This window comes from Mya arenaria, chromosome 17 (assembly GCF_026914265.1).
Source record: "Mya arenaria isolate MELC-2E11 chromosome 17, ASM2691426v1".
NCBI classification, from domain to species: domain Eukaryota; kingdom Metazoa; phylum Mollusca; class Bivalvia; order Myida; family Myidae; genus Mya; species Mya arenaria.
Genome location: NC_069138.1, coordinates 28041066 through 28066554, shown reverse-complemented (window position 1 = coordinate 28066554; position 25489 = coordinate 28041066). Strand labels below are relative to the sequence as shown.

Here is a 25489-nt window from a genome sequence, read left to right as displayed (position 1 = left end):
AAATGGAATTCAAAGAACAAAAAGAAGGATTTAAAAGTGATGGAATGAAACCATACAAAAAGGGAATTTGCAAATCGACGTCCACATCCTGAATACAAAATTGACCTTGATTTGAATTGTTGATTTCGTTTACCAAGTGAGACAAGTCGTACAAACACATACTTGTCTGGTTGTATGTGTTTGTTGGGGTTCCAGAGGAAAAAATGACGCAAAATTCCCAGAAACGCATAAAATGGAATAGTGTTTTTTTTTATATTTCAACAAGGAAATCGATATATTTTTTTATTGAAATCGGCCTTTATGTGGTATATTCCTTCGCTATCAAAATATAAAATTTCCATCATAACACACTTTATTCTTCCCATTTTTACCAGGAATGAGCGTATTTGTGCTCATTTCTGTAAGCATTCAATTCAGAATGACACAAACACATTTAGTGGGTTTTATTCAGGAAATGCCGGGTACTGCTTCTCACTACGCTTAAATTAGGCCTTATTGATTGCCCCCTTTGGCACCCCAATTTGGCGCAACAATTTTAATAATAAACAATCGAACGACATTGACTCCTAGTTTGTGTAACTACATGTATTATTTCCGTCAACAGCTTTTCTAATGACAAAATCTTTAAACACCTGTCAAAACTCCCCGGACACTGTTCTCCACCAAGTTTTCAATAATAACGCTCAACATTGTCACGTCTTCATTGCAATCTACCTTAAATAAGTGTCTGTATTTCAGAACAAATTACTAAGGGAAATGTCTAGCCGAAGGATCATAAATGCACAAGAAGTCGAGATAATTCATTTGGCCTTGAGTTTTACGACCATTTCGACCAATCAACTAAGGCGTTACAGAGTTTGGGTTCTACGACCCATCAACTTAGGCGTTACAGAGTTTGAGTTCCGTATTCAAATATTTTTGTTAATTAGAATAAACTCTGTGAGAATGAACGCGAACTGGGGTTAGTTAAAGATTTACCCACAAATCCTGTGGAGAAACAAGTGTTACTGAACAGGAAATACCAAAAATGTCCAATCTTTGCAATGCTAATATACATTTTTTAACAAAGTTTTAGGCCTTCATTACCTGTAATTGTTAACTTTGTACTTTTGATTTCTACATAAATTGATTGCCTGAATAATGCCAATTACACATATGTTACATTTAAAATTCTTATCAACATACTTCACAATATCCAATTTGTTTACGGGTCTTGGAAGTTTAACATGGGTCTTTTACCAACTAAATAACTGTAAACAAGTTTAAGTTTAGTAACTTCTAAAGTCTTCTTCAAACTTTGTTGAATATCTATTTCTCAAACAAATAACTTTTGTTCTGTATATTTGACTGACACAAAGGTAGTAACAATAAAATATTTTTGGTATGATGAGTTGAGACTGTCAGACAATGTGTGTATACCACGTGAAAAAATACGTCATATATGCTACTTCGGAGACAACATTTTGCTTAAAATGAAAACTTAAACAAAAGATAACTCTTCGTGTATTACACCATTTTAAATGAAACAAAGAGCAGTATATGCCGCTTAAAGGGCCCGCCTTCGTTTTATTTCCGGAGTTTGATAATGTGATTAGTTTTTTCAAACACTTCGACAAACCAGTTTTCAAAATAATGTTTTTGTAAAAAGGTTTGTCTAAGTGTTTGAAGAAACTAAACTCTCAATCAAACTCTAGTAAAAGACGGAATGCGTGCCTCTGTAAGCGGCATAGACTGCGCTACGTTTCATTTAAAATGGTGAAGAAAAAGTGAAGTTATCTTTGTTTAAAGTCTTCAATAGAAGCAAAATATTGCCTTCCGACGTAGCATTTATGACGCAATTTATCACATGGTCTAAACAAACTGACTAAGCTTAACACAAATCTAGGACTTGATATTGATTGCATAGATATGTGTCGATACTCTGAAACGTTCTATTCGAATTCAGGTGCGTTGATGATGACGTCCGACAAACCGTATGCACAACTTCAAGGTGAAATAACGTTAACCTGCAACACGAGTGAGAATGATGTTTTGATTGTGTTTAATAAAAACAACAACTATGTGGGACAATGCAACCAAATTTATTGTATTACATCGAATTCAAACAAGTTTGTTGTGAACATAAATACAGCGCCTGTTGGATACAACATATTCACCTTAACGGTGAAAAGATTTGAGGTGAACGACGAAGGCTATTATTCTTGCCTTCACTCGCAGAAAATACGAATCACATACGCAGGTAACTTTATATGTATTTCTATGCCCCGTTAAGCAATTCTATAAGTAACCAACTTCTTAATAAATGGTATTTTATTGATAAAGTAGCTTAAGATAAAGAAGATTCTATCACATGAAAATATCATTCTTTGACAAATAAAACAGTAGAGGATGTGTTGCATGCACAGTTGTTTAACTGAACATTTTGAATAATGTTAATATTGTTATTGAAAATTGTAAGTTTTAATATGTGCGTGAAGTTAGCACCGCAGCATCGCAACACCGCAGCACCGCCCAAAATCGCAGTTCAGTGACCTATGCCATGACCAAGAGCAACTCCTATGCTACACTATAATATCACTTATAAATATGCTTTGGTAAGATTCCGGTGATTCAGTGCTAGCACCGTGGCTGCGGTGATATCACTACGGTGCTGCGGTGTTGCGATGCTGCGCTGCCAACTTCACGCACAAAGTTTTAATTATGTCGATATTCAAATATAATCATGTTTAAAATAACCGATTCAGGCATCAATTTGAATATTTACACTATGAACATATCTATCAGATAATGAAAATACACGTTAACGAAAGTTAAACGAACGTTAACGAAAGTACATTCAAACTCATTATGGTATGCAATGCGTTCTAAAATGGTTTAATTAAACTTAAAAAAGATTAAACAAAAGAACAATGTGACGGGACATTTTCTTCGAAAGTAGAAGTGAACACATTAACGGTAAGAAACAGTGTCTTTGTATGTATCATATACAATTGATCAATGAAAAACATAACTTCAATATGTAAGTTCATGTACACTCGAGTTCAAGTTAATGCATACTTTGATAAGATTTACATTTTGCGTTTTATCTTTATTAAGAATTGTTGGGATAAGAGTGAGGTTTGTGCACATAAACTGGTTAAAACCCCCAATAAATTTACATTTTACTGACCGTTCCAAGGCGGTACCTAACAATTCTTTATAAACATACCAATTATTTATATATATATATAGTATTTATGCACTGTGCTGTTAGTAGATTTTTGTGCTGTTCTATGTTTCTTGTTTGTGATTTTGTGTTCTATGTCTTTGGCGTTTGCCCATTGCCACTAAACCGGGTTTATGTTTTTGCTACTGTGCATGTTTCTGTAGCTTTTCGCATATATATTCATTGCGAGTGTGCTCTGGTGTATTGCTATGTTATGCTTAAAAGACGTCCGGGTAACAAACAATTTAAAGGTGTATCCAATTAAACAACAATGTCTTAATAATGAGTTTTAATTTACTTTTCTTTGTATAATATGGAAACGCATACAGGCCTCCAAACTGATCGCATATTGTGCTGACAGTCGAGGTTTGTATATCTATAAATCGCGCTAGTTGTGTCAATGCGTAGTTGGCACAAAATTATAGGGACAAGCAATATAATAATGAATTATTGCATAATACTATTTCAAAATAACCTTATAGGTTTTCCGTTCGGCGTTGTCAAACAATGATGCAACAATTGGGCGCAAGCGATCTTCTCCCGTACGGTTACATCATACTAAGTTCAGAAGCTCGTGTTTAGGGTTTTAAACGATTTGTAATTTACATATTGCTCTATTAAAACCCATTTGTTTGTCTTCTTTGGGTACACACAACGTTTGTTGTCATATTAGTGTCGCTGATATAAAGACATAAAATGGTGTTTTAATAAAACCTTGGGTTACATTAATTGGTGCGCTTACATGTTAAAGTGTTAACGATTGCTTCATTAAAATGTGTTAACTTCAAAGAGGTAGTTGATATGATAATGTCTTACGAACGAGTCTTTACACTATCATTGGTTGACGCAGCCGTACTTTAGTCCGTTACAGTAAGTAAAATCAAGTCAATTCAATACTTTTATCAGCTCAAATGTATGTACAACATGAAAACATTGAGGTGCATAATGAAGACAATGCAATATATAGGCTCAAATCAGTTATAAGTTTATAACATAAATATATATTGGTGATAGCGTTTTACCTTCATTGGTAGATAAGTTGGTGAGACTAATCTAGCTGTATAGGTTTCAATCCTCTCGACCCAGAGATTGTGGTTTCGATCCTCACTAAGGATGCTTTCTCATGGCCCCTCAAAATGGATGTTAGTTCGGTTTCTACCCAGGAAACGATCTCCAGAGTGGTTCTATCACCTTTTGTCACAATACAGCTAAACGAAATTTGTTTAAAATAGGAAAATCAAACATTCTCTCTATTAGCCGTGTTGAACTTATATAAATTGTGTTGTACGCTTCCGTAATTAGGAACCTTATATATTGTGTTATACGCTTCCGTAATTAGGAACCTTATATAGTGTCTTGTACGCTTCCGTAAAGCAACCTTATATAGTGTGCTATACGCTTCCGTAATTAGGAACCTTATATATTGTGTTGTACACTTCCGTAATTAGGAATCTTATATATTGTGTTGTACGCTTCCGTAATTAGGAACCTTATATATTGTGTTGTACGCTTCCGTAAAGCAAACTAATATATTGTGTTGTACGCTTCCGTAATTAGGAACCTTATATATTGTGTTGTACGCTTCCGTAAAGCAAACAAATATATTGTGTTGTACGCTTCCGTAATTAGGAATCTTATATATTGTGTTGTACACTTCCGTAATTAGGAACCTTATATATTGTGTTATACGCTTCCGTAATTAGGAACCTTATATATTGTGTTGTACGCTTCCGTAATTAGGAACTTTATATATTGTGTTATACGCTTCCCTAAAGCAACCTACTGTATTATGTTGTACGCTTCTGTAAAGCAAACTAATATATTGTGTTATACGCTTCCGTAATTAGGAACCTTATATATTGTGTTGTACGCTTCCGTAATTAGGAACCTTATATATTGTGTTGTACGCTTCCCTAAAGCAACCTACTGTATTATGTTGTACGCTTCTGTAAAGCAAACTAATATATTGTGTTATACGTTTCCGTAATTAGGAATCTTATATATTGTGTTGTACACTTCCGTAATTAGGAACCTTACATATTGTGTTATAAGCTTCCCTAAAGCAACCTACTGTATTATGTTGTACGTTTCTGTAAAGCAAACTAATATATTGTGTTATACGCTTCCGTAATTAGGAATCTTATATATTGTGTTGTACACTTCCGTAATTAGGAACCTTATATATAGTGTTGTACGCTTCCGTAAAGCAAACTAATATATTGTGTTGAACGTTTCCGTAATTAGGAACCTTATATATTGTGTTGTACGCTTCCCTAAAGCAACCTACTGTATTATGTTGTACGTTTCTGTAAAGCAAACTAATATATTGTGTTATACGCTTCCGTAATTAGGAATCTTATATATTGTGTTGTACACTTCCGTAATTAGGAACCTTATATATAGTGTTGTACGCTTCCGTAAAGCAAACTAATATATTGTGTTGAACGTTTCCGTAATTAGGAACCTTATATATTGTGTTGTACGCTTCCCTAAAGCAACCTACTGTATTATGTTGTACGTTTCTGTAAAGCAAACTAATATATTGTGTTATACGCTTCCGTAATTAGGAATCTTATATATTGTGTTGTACACTTCCGTAATTAGGAACCTTATATATAGTGTTGTACGCTTCCGTAAAGCAAACTAATATATTGTGTTGAACGTTTCCGTAATTAGGAACCTTATATATTGTGTTGTACGCTTCCCTAAAGCAACCTACTGTATTATGTTGTACGCTTCTGTAAAGCAAACTAATATATTGTGTTATACGCTTCCGTAATTAGGAATCTTATATATTGTGTTGTACACTTCCGTAATTAGGAACCTTATATATAGTGTTGTACGCTTCCGTAAAGCAAACTAATATATTGTGTTGAACGTTTCCTTAATTAGGAACCATATTTATTGTGTTGTACGCTTCTGTAAAGCAAACAAATATATTGTGTTGTACGCTTCAGTAATAAGGAACCTTATATATTGTGTTGTACGCTTCCGTAAAGCAAACTAATATATTGTGATGAACGCTTCCGTAGTTAGGAACTTTATTTATTGTGTTGTACGGTCCCGTAAAGAAAACTAATATATTGTGTTATACGCTTCCGTAAAGCAAACTCATATATTGTGTTTTACGCTTCCGTAATTAGGAACCTTATATATTGTGTTATACGCTTCTGTAAAGCAAACTAATATATTGTGTTGTACGCTTCCGTAATTAGGAACCTTATATATTGTGTTGTACGCTTCCGTAAAGCAAACTAATATATTGTGATGAACGCTTCCGTAATTAGGAACCTTATATATTGTGTTGTACGCTCCCGTAAAGCAAACTAATATATTGTGTTATACGCTTTCGTAAAGCAAACTAATATATTGTGTTATACGATTCCGAAAAGCAAACTAATATATTGTGTTATACGCTTCCGTAAAGCAAACTAATATATTGGGTTATACGCTTCCGTAAAGCAAACTAATATATTGTGTTTTTACGCTTCCGTAATTAGGAACCTTATATATTGTGTTATACGCTTCCGTAAAGCAAACTTATATATTGTGTTTTACGCTTCCGTAAAGCAACCTTATATATTGTATTTTACGATTCCGTAAAGCAAACTAATATATTGTGTTATACGCTTCCGTAAAGCAAACTAATATATTGTGTTATACGATTCCGTAAAGCAAACTAATATATTGTGTTATACGATTCCGTACGCTTCCGTAATTAGGAACCTTATATATTGTGTTGTACGCTTCCGTAATTAGGAACCTTATATATTGTGTTGTACGCTTCCCTAAAGCAACCTACTGTATTATGTTGTACGCTTCTGTAAAGCAAACTAATATATTGTGTTATACGCTTCCGTAATTAGGAATCTTATATATTGTGTTGTACACTTCCGTAATTAGGAACCTTATATATTGTGTTATACGCTTCCCTAAAGCAACCTACTGTATTATGTTGTACGCTTCTGTAAAGCAAACTAATATATTGTGTTATACGCTTCCGTAATTAGGAATCTTATATATTGTGTTGTACACTTCCGTAATTAGGAACCTTATATATTGTGTTGTACGCTACCGTAAAGCAAACTAATATATTGTGCTGAACGTTTCCGTAATTAGGGACCTTATATATTGTGTTGTACGCTTCTATAAAGCAAACAAATATAATGTGTTGTACGCTTCAGTAATAAGGAACCTTATATATTGTGTTGTACGCTTCCGTAAAGCAAACTAATATATTGTGATGAACGCTTCCGTAATTAGGAACTTTATTTATTGTGTTGTACGCTCCCGTAAAGAAAACTAATATATTGTGTTATACGCTTCCGTAAAGCAAACTAATATATTGTGTTTTACGCTTCCATAATTAGGAACCTTATATATTGTGTTATACGCTTCTGTAAAGCAAACTAATATATTGTGTTGTACGCTTCCGTAATTAGGAACCTTATATATTGTGTTGTACGCTTCCGTAAAGCAAACTAATATATTGTGATGAACGCTTCCGTAATTAGGAACCTTATATATTGTGTTGTACGCTCCCGTAAAGCAAACTAATATATTGTGTTATACGCTTTCGTAAAGCAAACTAATATATTGTGTTATACGCTTCCGTAAAGCAAACTAATATATTGTGTTATACGCTTCCGTAAAGCAAACTAATATATTGGGTTATACGCTTCCGTAAAGCAAACTAATATATTGTGTTTTTACACTTCCGTAATTAGGAACCTTATATATTGTGTTATACGCTTCCGTAAAGCAAACTTATATATTGTGTTTTACGCTTCCGTAAAGCAACCTTATATATTGTGTTTTACGATTCCGTAAAGCAAACTAATATATTGTGTTATACGCTTCCGTAAGGCAAACTAATATATTGTGTTATACGATTCCGTAAAGCAAACTAATATATTGTGTTATTCGATTCCGTAAATCAAACTAATATATTGTGTTATACGATTCCGTAAAGCAAACATATATATTGTGTTATACGTTTCCGTAAAGCAAACTAATATATTTTGTTATACGCTTTTGTAAAGCAAACTAATATATTGTGTTATACGCTTTCGTAAAGCAAACTAATATATTGTGTTATACGCTTTCGTAAAGCAAACTAATATATTGTGTTATACGCTTTCGTAAAGCAAACTAATATGTTGTGTCATACGCTTTCGTAAAGCAAACTAATATATTGTGTTATACGCTTTCGTAAAGCAAACTTATATATTGTGTTATACGATTTCGTAAAGCAAACTAATATATTGTGTTATACGCTTCCGTAATTAGGAACCTTATATATTGTGTTATACGCTTCCCTAAAGCAAACTAATATATTGTGTTATACGCTTCCGTAATTAGGAACCTTATATATTGTGTTATACGCTCCGTAATTAGGAACCTTATGTATTGTTTTTTACGCTTCCGAAATTAGGAACCTTATATATTGTGTTATACGCTTCCCTAAAGCAACCTACTGTATTATGTTGTACACTTCTGTAAAGCAAACTAATATATAGTGTTTTACGCTTCTGTAATTACGGACCTTATATATTGTAATGCACGCTTCCGTAAAGCAACCTACTATATTATGTTGTACGCTTCTGTAAAGCAAACTAATATATTTTGTTATACGCTTCCGTAATTAGGAACCTTATATATTGTGTTATACGCTTCCGTAATTAGGAACCTTATATATTGTGGTGTACGCTTCCGTAATTAGGAACCTTTTATATTGTGTTATACGCTTCCATAAATCAACCTAATATATTGTGTTTTACGCTTCCGTAAAGCAAACTAATATATTGTGTTGAACGCTTCCGTAATTAGGAACCTGATATATTGCGTTATACGCTTCCATAAATCAACCTAATATATTGTGTTTTACGCTTCCGTAAAGCAACCTTATATATTGTGTTATACGCTTCCCTAAAGCAACCTACTGTATTATGTTGTGTGCTTCTGTAAAGCAAAATAATATATTGTGATTTACGCTTCCGTAATTAGGGACCTTATATATTGTAATGTACGCTTCCTTAAAGCAACCTACTGTATTATGTTGTACGCTTCTGTAAAGCAAGCTAATATATTGTGTTATACGCTTCCGTAATTAGGAACCTTATATATTGTGTTATACTCTTCCGTAATTAGGAACCTTATATATTGTGGTGTACGCTTCCGTAATTAGGAACCTTTTATATTGTGTTATACGCTTCCCTAAAGCAAACTAATATATTGTGTTATACGCTTCCGTAATTAGGAACCTTATATATTGTGTTGAACGCTTCCGTAATTAGGAACCTTATATATTGTGTTATACGCTTCCCTAAAGCAAACTAATATATTGTGTTTATACGCTTCCGTAATAAGGGACCATATATATTGTGTTGTACGCTTCCGTAATTAGGAACCTTATATATTGTGTTATACGCTTCCCTAAAGCAAACTAATATATTGTGTTACGTACGCTTCTGTAATTAGGAACCTTATATATTGTGTTATACGCTTCCCTAAAGCAAACTAATATATTGTGTTATACGATTACGTAATTACGAACCTTATATATTGTGTTATACGCTTTCCTAAAGCAAACTAATATATTGTGTTATACGCTTCCGTAATTAGGAACCGTATATATTGTGTTATACGCTTCCTTAATTAGTAACCTTATATATTGAGTTATACGCTTCCCTAATGCAAACTAATATATTGTGTTATACACTTCCATAATTAGGAACCTTATATATTGTGTTATACGCTTTCCTAAAGCAAACTAATATATTGTGTTATACGCTTCCGTAATTAGGAACCTTGTATATTGCGTTGAACGCTTCCGTAATTAGGAACCTTATATATTGTGTTACGTACGCTTCCGTAATTAGGAACCTTATATATTGTGTTATACGCTCCGTAATTAGGAAACTTATATATTGTTTTGTACGCTTCCGTAATTAGAAACCTTATATATTGTGTTATACGCTTTCGTAAAGCAAACTAATATATTGTGTTGTACGCTTCCGTAATTAGGAACCTTATATATTGTGTTGTACGCTTCCGTAAAGCAAACAAATATATTGTGTTGTACGCTTCCGTAATTAGGAATCTTATATATTGTGTTGTACACTTCCGTAATTAGGAACCTTATATATTGTGTTATACGCTTCCGTAATTAGGAACCTTATATATTGTGTTGTACGCTTCCGTAATTAGGAACTTTATATATTGTGTTATACGCTTCCCTAAAGCAACCTACTGTATTATGTTGTACGCTTCTGTAAAGCAAACTAATATATTGTGTTATACGCTTCCGTAATTAGGAACCTTATATATTGTGTTGTACGCTTCCGTAATTAGGAACCTTATATATTGTGTTGTACGCTTCCCTAAAGCAACCTACTGTATTATGTTGTACGCTCTGTAAAGCAAACTAATATATTGTGTTATACGCTTCCGTAATTAGGAATCTTATATATTGTGTTGTACACCTCCGTAATTAGTAACCTTATATATTGTGTTATAAGCTTCCCTAAAGCAACCTACTGTATTATGTTGTACGTTTCTGTAAAGCAAACTAATATATTGTGTTATACGCTTCCGTAATTAGGAATCTTATATATTGTGTTGTACACTTCCGTAATTAGGAACCTTATATATAGTGTTGTACGCTTCCGTAAAGCAAACTAATATATTGTGTTGAACGTTTCCGTAATTAGGAACCTTATATATTGTGTTGTACGCTTCCCTAAAGCAACCTACTGTATTATGTTGTACGTTTCTGTAAAGCAAACTAATATATTGTGTTATACGCTTCCGTAATTAGGAATCTTATATATTGTGTAGTACACTTCCGTAATTAGGAACCTTATATATAGTGTTGTACGCTTCCGTAAAGCAAACTAATATATTGTGTTGAACGTTTCCGTAATTAGGAACCTTATATATTGTGTTGTACGCTTCCCTAAAGCAACCTACTGTATTATGTTGTACGCTTCTGTAAAGCAAACTAATAAATTGTGTTATACGCTTCCGTAATTAGGAATCTTATATATTGTGTTGTACACTTCCGTAATTAGGAACCTTATATATTGTGTTGTACGCTTCTGTAAAGCAAACAAATATATTGTGTTGTACGCTTCAGTAATAAGGAACCTTATATATTGTGTTGTACGCTTCCGTAAAGCAAACTTATATATTGTGATGAACGCTTCCGTAATTAGGAACTTTATTTATTGTGTTGTACGCTCCCGTAAAGAAAACTAATATATTGTGTTATACACTTCCGTAATTAGGAACCTTATATATAGTGTTGTACGCTTCCGTAAAGCAAACTAATATATTGTGTTGAACGTTTCCGTAATTAGGAACCTTATATATTGTGTTGTACGCTTCCCTAAAGCAACCTACTGTATTATGTTGTACGCTTCTGTAAAGCAAACTAATATATTGTGTTATACGCTTCCGTAATTAGGAATCTTCTATATTGTGTTGTACACTTCCGTAATTAGGAACCTTATATATTGTGTTATACGCTTCCGTAATTAGGAACCTTATATATTGTGTTGTACGCTTCCGTAAAGCAAACAAATATATTGTGTTGTACGCTTCCGTAATTAGGAATCTTATATATTGTGTTGTACACTTCCGTAATTAGGAACCTTATATATTGTGTTATACGCTTCCGTAATTAGGAACCTTATATATTGTGTTGTACGCTTCCGTAATTAGGAACTTTATATATTGTGTTATACGCTTCCCTAAAGCAACCTACTGTATTATGTTGTACGCTTCTGTAAAGCAAACTAATATATTGTGTTATACGCTTCCGTAATTAGGAACCTTATATATTGTGTTGTACGCTTCCGTAATTAGGAACCTTATATATTGTGTTGTACGCTTCCCTAAAGCAACCTACTGTATTATGTTGTACGCTTCTGTAAAGCAAACTAATATATTGTGTTATACGCTTCCGTAATTAGGAATCTTATATATTGTGTTGTACACCTCCGTAATTAGGAACCTTATATATTGTGCTATAAGCTTCCCTAAAGCAACCTACTGTATTATGTTGTACGTTTCTGTAAAGCAAACTAATATATTGTGTTATACGTTTCCGTAATTAGGAATCTTATATATTGTGTTGTACACTTCCGTAATTAGGAACCTTATATATAGTGTTGTACGCTTCCGTAAAGCAAACTAATATATTGTGTTGAACGTTTCCGTAATTAGGAACCTTATATATTGTGTTGTACGCTTCCCTAAAGCAACCTACTGTATTATGTTGTACGTTTCTGTAAAGCAAACTAATATATTGTGTTATACGCTTCCGTAATTAGGAATCTTATATATTGTGTAGTACACTTCCGTAATTAGGAACCTTATATATAGTGTTGTACGCTTCCGTAAAGCAAACTAATATATTGTGTTGAACGTTTCCTTAATTAGGAACCTTATATATTGTGTTGTACGCTTCCCTAAAGCAACCTACTGTATTATGTTGTACGCTTCTGTAAAGCAAACTAATAAATTGTGTTATACGCTTCCGTAATTAGGAATCTTATATATTGTGTTGTACACTTCCGTAATTAGGAACCTTATATATTGTGTTGTACGCTTCTGTAAAGCAAACAAATATATTGTGTTGTACGCTTCAGTAATAAGGAACCTTATATATTGTGTTGTACGCTTCCGTAAAGCAAACTTATATATTGTGATGAACGCTTCCGTAATTAGGAACTTTATTTATTGTGTTGTACGCTCCCGTAAAGAAAACTAATATATTGTGTTATACACTTCCGTAATTAGGAACCTTATAAATAGTGTTGTACGCTTCCGTAAAGCAAACTAATATATTGTGTTGAACGTTTCCGTAATTAGGAACCTTATATATTGTGTTGTACGCTTCCCTAAAGCAACCTACTGTATTATGTTGTACGCTTCTGTAAAGCAAACTAATATATTGTGTTATACGCTTCCGTAATTAGGAATCTTCTATATTGTGTTGTACACTTCCGTAATTAGGAACCTTATTTATTGTGTTGTATGCTTCTGTAAAGCAAACAAATATATTGTGTTGTACGCTTCAGTAATAAGGAACCTTATATATTGTGTTGTACGCTTCCGTAAAGCAAACTAATATATTGTGATGAACGCTTCCGTAATTAGGAACTTTATTTATTGTGTTGTACGCTCCCGTAAAGAAAACTAATATATTGTGTTATACGCTTCCGTAAAGCAAACTAATATATTGTGTTTTACGCTTCCGTAATTAGGAACCTTATATATTGTGTTATACGCTTCTGTAAAGCAAACTAATATATTGTGTTGTACGCTTCCGTAATTAGGAACCTTATATATTGTGTTGTACGCTTCCGTAAAGCAAACTAATATATTGTGATGAACGCTTCCGTAATTAGGAACCTTATATATTGTGTTGTACGCTCCCGTAAAGCAAACTAATATATTGTGTTATACGCTTTCGTAAAGCAAACTAATATATTGTGTTATACGATTCCGTAAAGCAAACTAATATATTGTGTTATACGCTTCCGTAAAGCAAACTAATATATTGGGTTATACGCTTCCGTAAAGCAAACTAATATATTGTGTTTTTTACGCTTCCGTAATTAGGAACCTTATATATTGTGTTATACGCTTCCGTAAAGCAAACTTATATATTGTGTTTTACGCTTCCGTAAAGCAACCTTATATATTGTATTTTACGATTCCGTAAAGCAAACTAATATATTGTGTTTTACGCTTCCGTAAAGCAAACTAATATATTGTGTTATACGATTCCGTAAAGCAAACTAATATATTGTGTTATACGATTCCGTACGCTTCCGTAATTAGGAACCTTACATATTGTGTTGTACGCTTCCCTAAAGCAACCTACTGTATTATGTTGTACGCTTCTGTAAAGCAAACTAATATATTGTGTTATACGCTTCCGTAATTAGGAATCTTATATATTGTGTTGTACACTTCCGTAATTAGGAACCTTATATATTGTGTTGTACGCTACCGTAAAGCAAACTAATATATTGTGCTGAACGTTTCCGTAATTAGGGACCTTATATATTGTGTTGTACGCTTCTATAAAGCAAACAAATATAATGTGTTGTACGCTTCAGTAATAAGGAACCTTATATATTGTGTTGTACGCTTCCGTAAAGCAAACTAATATATTGTGATGAACGCTTCCGTAATTAGGAACTTTATTTATTGTGTTGTACGCTCCCGTAAAGAAATCTAATATATTGTGTTATTCGCTTCCGTAAAGCAAACTAATATATTGTGTTTTACGTTTCCATAATTAGGAACCTTATATATTGTGTTATACGCTTCTGTAAAGCAAACTAATATATTGTGTTGTACGCTTCCGTAATTAGGAACCTTATATATTGTGTTGTACGCTTCCGTAAAGCAAACTAATATATTGTGATGAACGCTTCCGTAATTAGGAACCTTATATATTGTGTTGTACGCTCCCGTAAAGCAAACTAATATATTGTGTTATACGCTTTCGTAAAGCAAACTAATATATTGTGTTATACGCTTCCGTAAAGCAAACTAATATATTGTGTTATACGCTTCCGTAAAGCAAACTAATATATTGTGTTATACGCTTCCGTAAAGCAAACTAATATATTGTGTTTTTACGCTTCCGTAATTAGGAACCTTATATATTGTGTTATACGCTTCCGTAAAGCAAACTTATATATTGTGTTTTACGCTTCCGTAAAGCAACCTTATATATTGTGTTTTACGATTCCGTAAAGCAAACTCATATATTGTGTTATACGCTTCCGTAAAGCAAACTAATATATTGTGTTATACGATTCCGTAAAGCAAACTAATATATTGTGTTATTCGATTCCGTAAAGCAAACTAATATATTGTGTTATACGATTCCGTAAAGCAAACTAATATATTGTGTTATACGTTTCCGTAAAGCAAACTAATATATTTTGTTATACACTTTTGTAAAGCAAACTAATATATTGTGTTATACGCTTTCGTAAAGCAAACTAATATATTGTGTTATACGCTTTCGTAAAGCAAACTAATATATTGTGTTATACGCTTTCGTAAAGCAAACTAATATGTTGTGTCATACGCTTTCGTAAAGCAAACTAATATATTGTGTTATACGCTTTCGTAAAGCAAACTTATATATTGTGTTATACGATTTCGTAATTAGGAACCTTATATATTGTGTTATACGCTTTCCTAAAGCAAACAAATATATTGTGTTATACGCTTCCGTAATTAGGAACCGTATATATTGTGTTATACGCTTCCTTAATTAGTAACCTTATATATTGAGTTATACGCTTCCCTAATGCAAACTAATATATTGTGTTATACGCTTCCATAATTAGGAACCTTATATATTGTGTTATACGCTTTCCTAAAGCAAACTAATATATTGTTTTATACGCTTCCGTAATTAGGAACCTTGTATATTGCGTTGAACGCTTCCGTAATTAGGAACCTTATATATTGTGTTACGTACGCTTCCGTAATTAGGAACCTTATATATTGTGTTATACGCTCCGTAATTAGGAAACTTATATATTGTTTTGTACGCTTCCGTAATTAGAAACCTTATATATTGTGTTATACGCTTCCCTAAAGCAACCTACTGTATTATGTTGTACGCTTCTGTAAAGCAAACTAATATATTGTGTTTTACGCTTCCGTAATTAGGGACCTTATTGATGTGATGTACGCTTCCGTAAAGCAACCTACTGTATTATGTTGTACGCTTCTGTAAAGCAAACTAATATATTGTGTTTTACACTTCCGTAATAAGGAACCTTATATATTGTTTTGTACGCTTCCGTAAAGCAAACTAATATATTGTGTTGTACGCTTCCGTAATTAGGAACCTTATATATTGTGGTGTACGCTTCCGTAATTAGGAACCTTATATATTGTGTTGAACGCATCCGTAAAGCAAACTAATATATTGTTTTGTACGCTTCCGTAATTAGGAACCTTATATATTGTGTTATACGCTTCCATAAATCAACCTTATATATTGTGTTGTGCACTTCCGTAAAGCAAACTAATATATTGTGTTTTATGCTTCCGTAAAGCAAACTAATATATTGTGTTGAACGCTTCCGTAATTAGGAACCTGATATATTGTGTTATACGCTTCCATAAATCAACCTAATATATTGTGTTTACGCTTCCGTAAAGCAACCTTATATATTGTGTTGTACTCTTCCGTAATTAGGAACCTTATATATTGTGTTGTACGCTTCCGTAATTAGGAACCTTATATATTGTGTTATACGCTTCCGTAAATCAACCTAATGTATTGTGTTGTACGCTTCCGTAAAGCAACCTTTTATGTAATGTTGTACGCTTCCGTAATTAGGAACCTTATATATTGTGTTATACGCTTCCGTAAATCAAAATAATGTATTGTGTTGTACGCTTCCGTAAAGCAACCTTTTATGTAATGTTGTACATTTCCGTAATTAGGAACCTTATATATTGTGTTATACGCTTCAGTAATAAGAAACCTTATATATTATGTTGTACGTTTCCGTAATTAGGAACCTTATATATTGTGTTATACGCTTCCGTAAATCAACCTAATGTATTGTGTTTTACGCTTCCGTAAAGCAACCTTTTATGTAATGTTGTACGCTTCCATAATTAGGAACCTGATATATTGTGTTATACGCTTCGGTAAATCAACCTAATGTTTTATGTTTTACGCTTCCGAAAAGCAACCTGTTACGTAATGTTGTACGCTTCCGTAATTAGGAACCTTATATATTGTGTTGTACGCTTCCGTAAAGCAACCTAATGTATTGTGTTTTACGCTTCCGTAAAGCAACGTTTTATGTAATGTTATACGCTTCCATAATTATGAACCTGATATATTGTGTTATACGCTTCCGTAAATCAACCTAATGTATGATGTTTTACGCTTCCGAAAAGCAACATGTTATGTAATGTTGTACGCTTCCGTAATTAGGAACCTTATATATTGTGTTGTACGCTTCCGTAAAGCAACCTTTTATGTAATGTTGTTCGCTTCCGTAATAAGGAACCTTATATATTGTGTTGTACGCTTCCGTAATTAGGAACGTTATATATTGTGTTGTACGCTTCCGTAATTAGGAACCTTATATATTGTGTTATACGCTTCCGTAAATCAACCTAATGTATTGTGTTTTACGCTTCCGTAACGCAACCTTTTATGTAATGTTGTACGCTTCCGTAAAGCAAACTAATATATTGTGTTGTACGCCTCCGTAAAGCAAACTAATATATTGTGTTGTTCGCTTCCGTAAAGCAACCTAATATATTGTGTTGTACGCCTCCGTAAAGCAAACTAATATATTGTGTTGTTCGCTTCCGTAAAGCAACCTAATATATTGTGTTGTACGCTTCCGTAAAGCAAACTAATATATTGTGTTGTACGCTTCCGTAAAGCAAACTAATATATTGTGTTGTTCGCTTCCGTAAAGTAAACTAATATATTGTGTTGTACGCTTCCGTAAAGCAAACTAATATATTGTGTTGTACGCTTCCGTAAAGCAAACTAATATATTGTGTTGTACGCTTCCGTAAAGCAACCTAATATATTGTGTTGTACGCTTCCGTAAAGCAATCTAATATATTGTGTTGTACGCTTCCGTAAAGCAACCTACTGTATTATGCTGTACGCTTCCGTAAAGCAAACTAATATATTGTGTTGTACGCTTCCGTAAAGCAAACTAATATATTGTTTTGTACGCTTCCGTAAAGCAACCTACTGGATTATGCTGTACGCTTCCGTAAAGCAACCTAATATATTGTGTTTTATGCTTCCGTAAAGCATCCTAATATATAATGTAGGAATACTGTTTCTTAATTTTATCACCAAGAATTAACCAGAAATGAATTTACAGTTTTAAACAAGACGTGTTAACAACTCAAAAACTACTAGTTGCCACTGTTGCCACTGTTGCACTGTTGCACTCCACCCTCAACAAATCCTCATTCTCCATTTCTTGAGGAGTGTTTAATAGTTGTGTTAAACTTTCACTGTTATATTTGATATACAGTCGAAACCCGTTGGCTCTCACGGACCGGTGAAAATACCTAGAGCCAAGGAAAATTCTGTATATGCTTAAAATACCGACTGTGTTCGAAAAAGTAAATGGGGAGACACATCAAAGAGTGACCTAGTTGTATTGATAGAACATCAGTAAGAATTGTGTAAGGTATATTTTATGCACAAGTCAATTGTAACCCCCCCCCCCCCTCCCAAGGTCCAAGGGAAAACCGGGGATAGCGGGGGAAACGGGCCGTGATTTTACCTTCCAGGTTGCAGTGCCGAGTGACTGCGGTGGTTTTGTTTTTGCGCCGAATTTATCGGTGAATGGGCCTAACGTGGGATGCCCCTGGGGTGCGGGGGCTTTTGGCAGGGATTTACCAGCAGTAAGTCCCCACAGTGCAAGACTTTTACCAGGGGTTGGCTGGACGGAAAGTCAAAGTCCCCGCTATTCCCCGGACCTGGGTGGGCCGTGGTTACAATTGACTGGTGCATTAGCACTTTTGAAAAGTGAGGCTTAGACAGGCATGAATACATAATCCATTTAGATGTTAGTCTAATGGTGTTGTTTTCTTTAGTTGATATCATATCAGTGACGCTTACTCCAAAGACGGACCCTATATCGGTGATTGAAAATGTCCCACAACGTTTCCGCTGTGTGACATCATTGTGTCGTCCGGCTGCATCAATACTGTGGTTTCTTGGCTCCACTCCGCTTACTGCTGGAACTGAGTCCAACACCTCAAATGATGTCACTACCAGTACACTTGAATACATCCCGCAGAAAAACCATCAGAACATGCAAATCTTCTGTCGTGGAGAAAATGGTGGTCAACTACGCACATCTGACCAACCCAGGCTAAACGTTCTTTGTAAGTTCATATTTACATTACCCATTGATTTACGTCGAAATATTGGATATTTTTTATTCGTATGAGCTTGCTCAGAAATGATCACTTGCGTTTCTTGCATTTTTCCTATATGCAATTCTTTTTGTACTGAATTTGGATGACTTTTTTAACTATTCCATTTAAATTAAACAAGGGTTTTATGTCGCTTAAAGAGTCCGGCCTTCGTTTTATTACCGGATTTTGATTAGGTGATCAGTTTCATCAAACACTTTGACAACCCTGTTTCCAAAATTATGTCTTGACAGTGCTCCGTCAGACGGTCGTATTGTGAAAAGGTTTGTCGAAGTGTTTTAAGAAATATAAACTCTCAGTCAAACTCTAGTAAACCCGAAGGCGGGCTCCTTAAGCGACGTAGACTGCGCTATGTTTTATTAAAAATGGATAAGAAAAAGGTAAGTTATCTTCAATCGAAGCAAAATGTTCCCCGTCGACGTAGCATTTATGACGCAATTTATCACGTGGTATACACACACTGTTCGTAAGAGTTATTTCTTCAAGTATATCGGCTGATCAAAAGCGGCATCCATTGTGCTTTCTTTCTCCAAAGTTACTACTGTTTGGGCATATTAACTTGATGCAATATTATACAAAACTTTTCTTATTCCTGTCAAGTACAGCTATTTAAAGTTGCATGAACCCAATTACTTGCTGAATGTAAAGTCATAGTTCATACAATATATCAATATAGGGAGGATTAAAGTGACACTCTTATTCAAAATCAATACATACACATGTATAATAAACATAAATTTTGAGTGATAAACCTTAAAGTACTGACTAAATAATGCATTTAAGGAAAATATATAATACTAATAACTAGATTGTAACCGTGTTTTCATAGCTGAAAAAGCAAATATATTAAATGATTAGTGAATGCTAAAAGATTAACTGCGATCTACTATTGTCTCATAAGGTAGAAATACTGTTTTCTGCACATTTCGTTTAAATTATACTCGGAATCCTTTATAAGAACTATTGTTTTCGACATTAATTCATCCTTTCTGGTACAGTATATCTAAACAATTGTATATACTGTGGTTAATCTTATTTGGGATTAATAGTACATTTTGGAATTTAAAAGCGTTTGAAACTAACTGGTCGTAAAACACCTACGCCTGGACATAAACTATTCCAAAAAAATGTGCGTTGAGGCATCGTATTCAAAGAACAAACTGCCGTAGGTTTTGTCAAGCGTGCTACATCGTGGTTATACCATTTTGAAATTTTCTCACGTTATTCTGTTTTAAATAATAAATCCTGCTGAAGAATGTTGAATACAATTGAAAGTTAAAAACTTTGCTACAATAAATGTATGTGATTTTTATATAAATTGTAATGATCAATTCTTGGGTTTGTATACAAAGTACACCTTTTTGATATCGCAGTTTGAGTTTAAAAATGTATAGCAACTTTGTCTGTATTTCGATTTTAACATATCGGTGACCTTTAATAAGAAAAACGAAAACCTGGTTTACCATCATTTTCGAAAGAATATCTTACCTCATCTTATAAACAGGCATACTAAAACATTTAAGATCTAGAGTTTTTGTTACATCTTAGCAGCAAAATAAAACAAGAATATCAATGGAAGCAATTGATGCTCCCCATACGCTTATTTTCTATGAAAAGGCAGAAATGGTAATACAAGTCAAGTCCAGTCAAGAATTTATTTTGTAAATAAAGACCTCCGGCCCAAAATACATTTCAAAATAGTAAACATCATACGTAATGCTTAAAGTTATGTCAAAGTACATTTATACATCAGATGAAAGTACAAAAAGTATAGTTATTCTTATTCCTTGATAAAATTCATTAAATAAAATATGTACACTGTTAATTTTCTTATTGTGTTAAAGTCATTTGTGGGTAATAGGGCATACAAAATATTCAGATCATCACCAGGTTCATACCAATTTAACAAATATTGATTCCTTATATGTGTATATTTTTACAACGAAAAAAGGCATGATATTCACATTCAATTTTAGATATATTATAGTTCCGTAGACAGAACTTACATAAACGATCATGCAGTGCAATGCTTAAGTGCCTTCCAAGTTCAATATGCAAATCATGATTAGAACATCTAAAATTAGCATATGCAATTTTATGTTTTAGAGGCATCTCTATCAACAAATATCGTTCGATGTTAAGTAAAATCGTAAAGTGGCTGTAGTGGTAACATCGGATGGCATTACTCACATTATCGTGCCATGTTTGTGTAAAACAGTCAATTATCCTGTCTCTAAACATTTTAACAAATAAATTACCATCACCAATATCTTGTGATATCCAAGCATATCCAAAGCCATAAGTAAAAAGAAGACTTTTGTAGCTCAACAGATGCTTCCCGCATCATCTAGGAACTTAAACATTATGTAACATTGCCTTGTAAACCCTCCAGACGGCATAGATTATAAATGACACCAATACCTTATACATTTTGTAAAATATGTTATACATAATTGTAATCTTCCACAGTCCCCTAAAACCATACAAGTATTAGTAGTTTTTCTTACATGTAAAAATTGTCTACAACATTTATTTTGAATCATGTGCTGGTAGAAGGTAAAAAGTTGTAGCATTATAATACACAAGTTGGAAAAATTCATAACATGGAAAGATATGGGCAGGTTTGAGAATTAAATTTTCATTTTTCAAGTAAAATTAAAGAAATTAAATAAACAAGCAACAACTGAAATGCACAAATATCAAAGATATGGCCCGGACAAACTCCGACTTTCAAAACCCATCAGATAAGTGGAGTTTCAGGGGATATAACTAAAATAACGCAGAATAATAGTAATTGGATAATGCACCTCCCTTCTTGCATCTACATTTCAAGTTTTATTTCAATCAATTTAGTATTTTTCAAGATATGCCCATTACAAGGGACAAGTACCCATTTTAAAAAAATATCAGGTAAAGGGAAGATAACTAAAATATGCAGGGTAGGATTATAGTTCTTGTGAACTGCACTTTCTCCCATTGCCATCTATCTATACTTGAAGTTTCATTTCAATGCCTCTAGTATTTTCAAAGATGTGGCGCGGGCAAACATCAATCACGAAAAATGGTTACGGGAAGATAACTTAATTAATATGCATGATAGGATTATGGTTCTTGTGCACTGCACTTTTTCTCATTGCCATCTATCTATATACCAAGTTTTAGTTTAATCCCATCAGTAGGTTTGAAGTCATAGCCCGGACAAAAACTAATTAAGAAAAAAAATGGTTAAGATAAGATAACTTAAAACATATGCATAACAGGATTATGGTTATTAAGCATTGCACTTCCTTTTATTGTCATCTATCTATATATCAAGTGTTATTTCAACCCCATTAATAGTTTTGAAGTTATGGTTCGGACAAGCACCAAATATGAACAAAATATTAAGGTTAATGCATGATAGGATTATTGTTTTTATTCACGGCACTTCCTCTTATTGCTATCCATCTATATACCAAGTTCAATTTCATTCCTATCGGTTATTTTCCGGACAAGGGTGTGACGAATGGTAGGACGGGCGGACGGACGGACGGACTGCAGGGCAGAGCGGCAATTATATGCTATATTTATTGTTTGTATTCTTGCCCATGACGATTATAGAAGAAGTAAAAAAAAATAGAAACAAAAAATACAATGTATATTGACATACTTGTATTGGATACGGTGGTTCGTTTTCTATAATCGTTAAAGTTTAGCAATGTAATAGCATATGCATCGCTCTTATCAAATTAACTCCAGTAAGACTGTTGTTAAACCTTATTTATCAAAAACTTTACAGATGCGCCAAGTGAACCAGTTTGTAAACTAGGTGGATTAGCTTTGTCCTCTGCTGTAGCAGTAAGGGAATTCGGGGAGTTTCGCCTAGACTGCAGCAGCGACGGAAATCCGTCACCGAGTTATTCCTGGACGCACCCTGGGGATGGACCATCTACCCCTCTCGTCATGAGCAGCATTCATAGAACACACGATGGAATATTTAGGATAATAGCAAGCAGCCACTTAATTCCATCAAATCAACAGGCAGTTAATCTCACAAAGAAAACCAATGTCAACGTCGATGTTCAATGTACGGGTTTTCTCTTTTCTGGCGTATTTATGTATTTATTTACTATGACTCTTTTTACCATAAATAAATGTAGAGAACATGTTTTGGACATCTTATATCTGTACAAATTAGTTAATTATCAGTATAAACACGATTTTATATTTTTTTTGGAATAAACAACATTTACAGCCACATTATTAAACTGAAAACAAAATACCAGGAAAGTTTGGTTAGTATTGTAAGTTGGGTATAATGTTTATCTTAGATCCACCGGATCCACCGAGCTGCAAGGTTCGTAGGACTACCATATTATCAAACATCGTATCCGCAATAAGGGGACATACTATTACAATCAGCTGTTCCTGTGATAGCAACCCACCATCTAGATACTCGTGGTCTGTTACCGGAGTTTCCGCTTCAACTTCTGGACAAAGGCTTCACCTGCTCGTGCAGAACGCGACTACGATAACGTTTACCATGGAAAACAGCATGATGTTTACAAACGGGAGTACTGAACAGGGGAGACGTAATTCGTCATTCGACGTCAATGTTCTTTGTAAGTAGCTTTACATAATTCATAAAATAAAAGCACATCTTTAAATGGGTACACTTTTCAGCCGAACTAAATCTTTAAGATAAAATATCGGACTGAAAAAATTACTACCTTGCTTTATTAAACAAAAGAACTAGACACCAGATGGTACATTTGCAAGCAAACAAACTTACATAAAATTGTTATTGCTGTGTGTACAACGCATTGAATTTTACTTACTGATGTATCACATCGCTAACGACACATGCATCTTTCGCAGTTTTAGGATATTTTTCCAATTCGAAATTTACCGGGGTTGTCTACCACGTAAATCACAGTCAATTTAAAAATGGCGTCGGTATATGTATCTGTACTAATTACGTGACATTCACATGCTAAATATACACATTTTAAACTTGGAAACCATTATGCGCTAATCTTAAACGGGTTAACTCAGCTGAGACAGCGACACATTTTCTTTTAATCATGTAAAATAGTTTATTATATGCCTATCAATTTACTTTTACATATCCAACACTTAAAATGCCGCACGCTGTATTGAAAAATCCGTATCACTGTCGTTTTCTGATTCCGTATCATGCTAGTACGGTATGTAGTCTAGGAACTACTTTCGCGTCGCTTAAATAGCGTGGGAAATATACCTGGTAAAACCTGTCAAATCTTTGATACATAGCATAGCCTTATTTTACTGACGCCACCAGTAGAATGTTAATATTCAGGAACATGATATTCAAAGAAACATGAGGATAAGCTTGAAGCAGAGAACACTTCAGATCTATCTAGACAACTAGTTGTTTGCCAATTCGAAGATCATAAATTGTAACATTATCATATACATGAGCAGCTCGCCAATACAAAAAATACATATATATCTGTATGATTGATTTAACTACTTTGACTACTTTATTGTCATGTTTATCCTTTCGTTGAGACATATACACATGTATATTTGCTATAAGAATAAAGTGCTAAACTTTCGAAACAAATTTAATTAATTTCACTCCTATTTCAGCTGATACTTGGAAGTTATCAACTATAAACTCATACATACATTCTTCCAATATTTCCTTTGAAAGGCTCATGTATTTCTTTAGTAGCATTAAGAAATTACAGAAGCATAATATTGCTAAGTAAATATTTATTAAATGCGTATAATTATTTCTATAATATGTGAGAAATAATAACTCCACCATTAAGTTAAATGTGCTTTCAACACAAACGTTTGGCATTTTATTCCAAATATCTGAGAATTAAATTTTCATTTTTCAAGTAAATTTTAAGAAATTAAATAAACAAGTAAGAATTGAAATTCACAAATATCTAAGATATGGCCCGGACAAACTCCGATTTTCAAAAAACCATCATATAAGTGGAGTTTCAGGGGATATAACTAAAATAACGCACGGCAGAATGATAGTAATTGGATAATGCATCTCCTCTTCTGGCATCTACATTTCAAGTTTTATTTCAATCAATTTAGTATTTTTCAAGATATGCCCATTACAAGGGACAAGTACCCATTTTAAAAAATATCAGGTAAAGGGAAGATAACTAAAATATGCAGGGTAGGATTATTGTTATTGTGAACTGCACTTTCTCCCATTGCCATCTATCTATACTTGAAGTTTCATTTCAATGCCTCTAGTATTTTCAAAGATGTGGCGCGGGCAAACATCAATCACGAAAAATGGTTACGGAA

General features: G+C 33.6%; 1 protein-coding gene across 2 annotated transcripts in view; it reads left to right on the top strand.

The window, feature by feature from the left end:
• Nucleotides 1-25489, top strand: part of LOC128223140 (hemicentin-2-like) — a 53477-nt gene that overhangs the window by 17382 nt on the left and 10606 nt on the right. The window contains exons 3-6 of one of the 2 annotated variants that reach the window (XM_052932422.1): nucleotides 1946-2239; nucleotides 18848-19141; nucleotides 22971-23258; nucleotides 23503-23793. In XM_052932422.1, the coding sequence (XP_052788382.1) occupies nucleotides 1946-2239; nucleotides 18848-19141; nucleotides 22971-23258; nucleotides 23503-23793 (1167 nt within the window). The remainder of the gene's footprint in view (nucleotides 1-1945; nucleotides 2240-18847; nucleotides 19142-22970; nucleotides 23259-23502; nucleotides 23794-25489) is intronic. The other variant, XM_052932423.1, reaches the window with a different exon arrangement.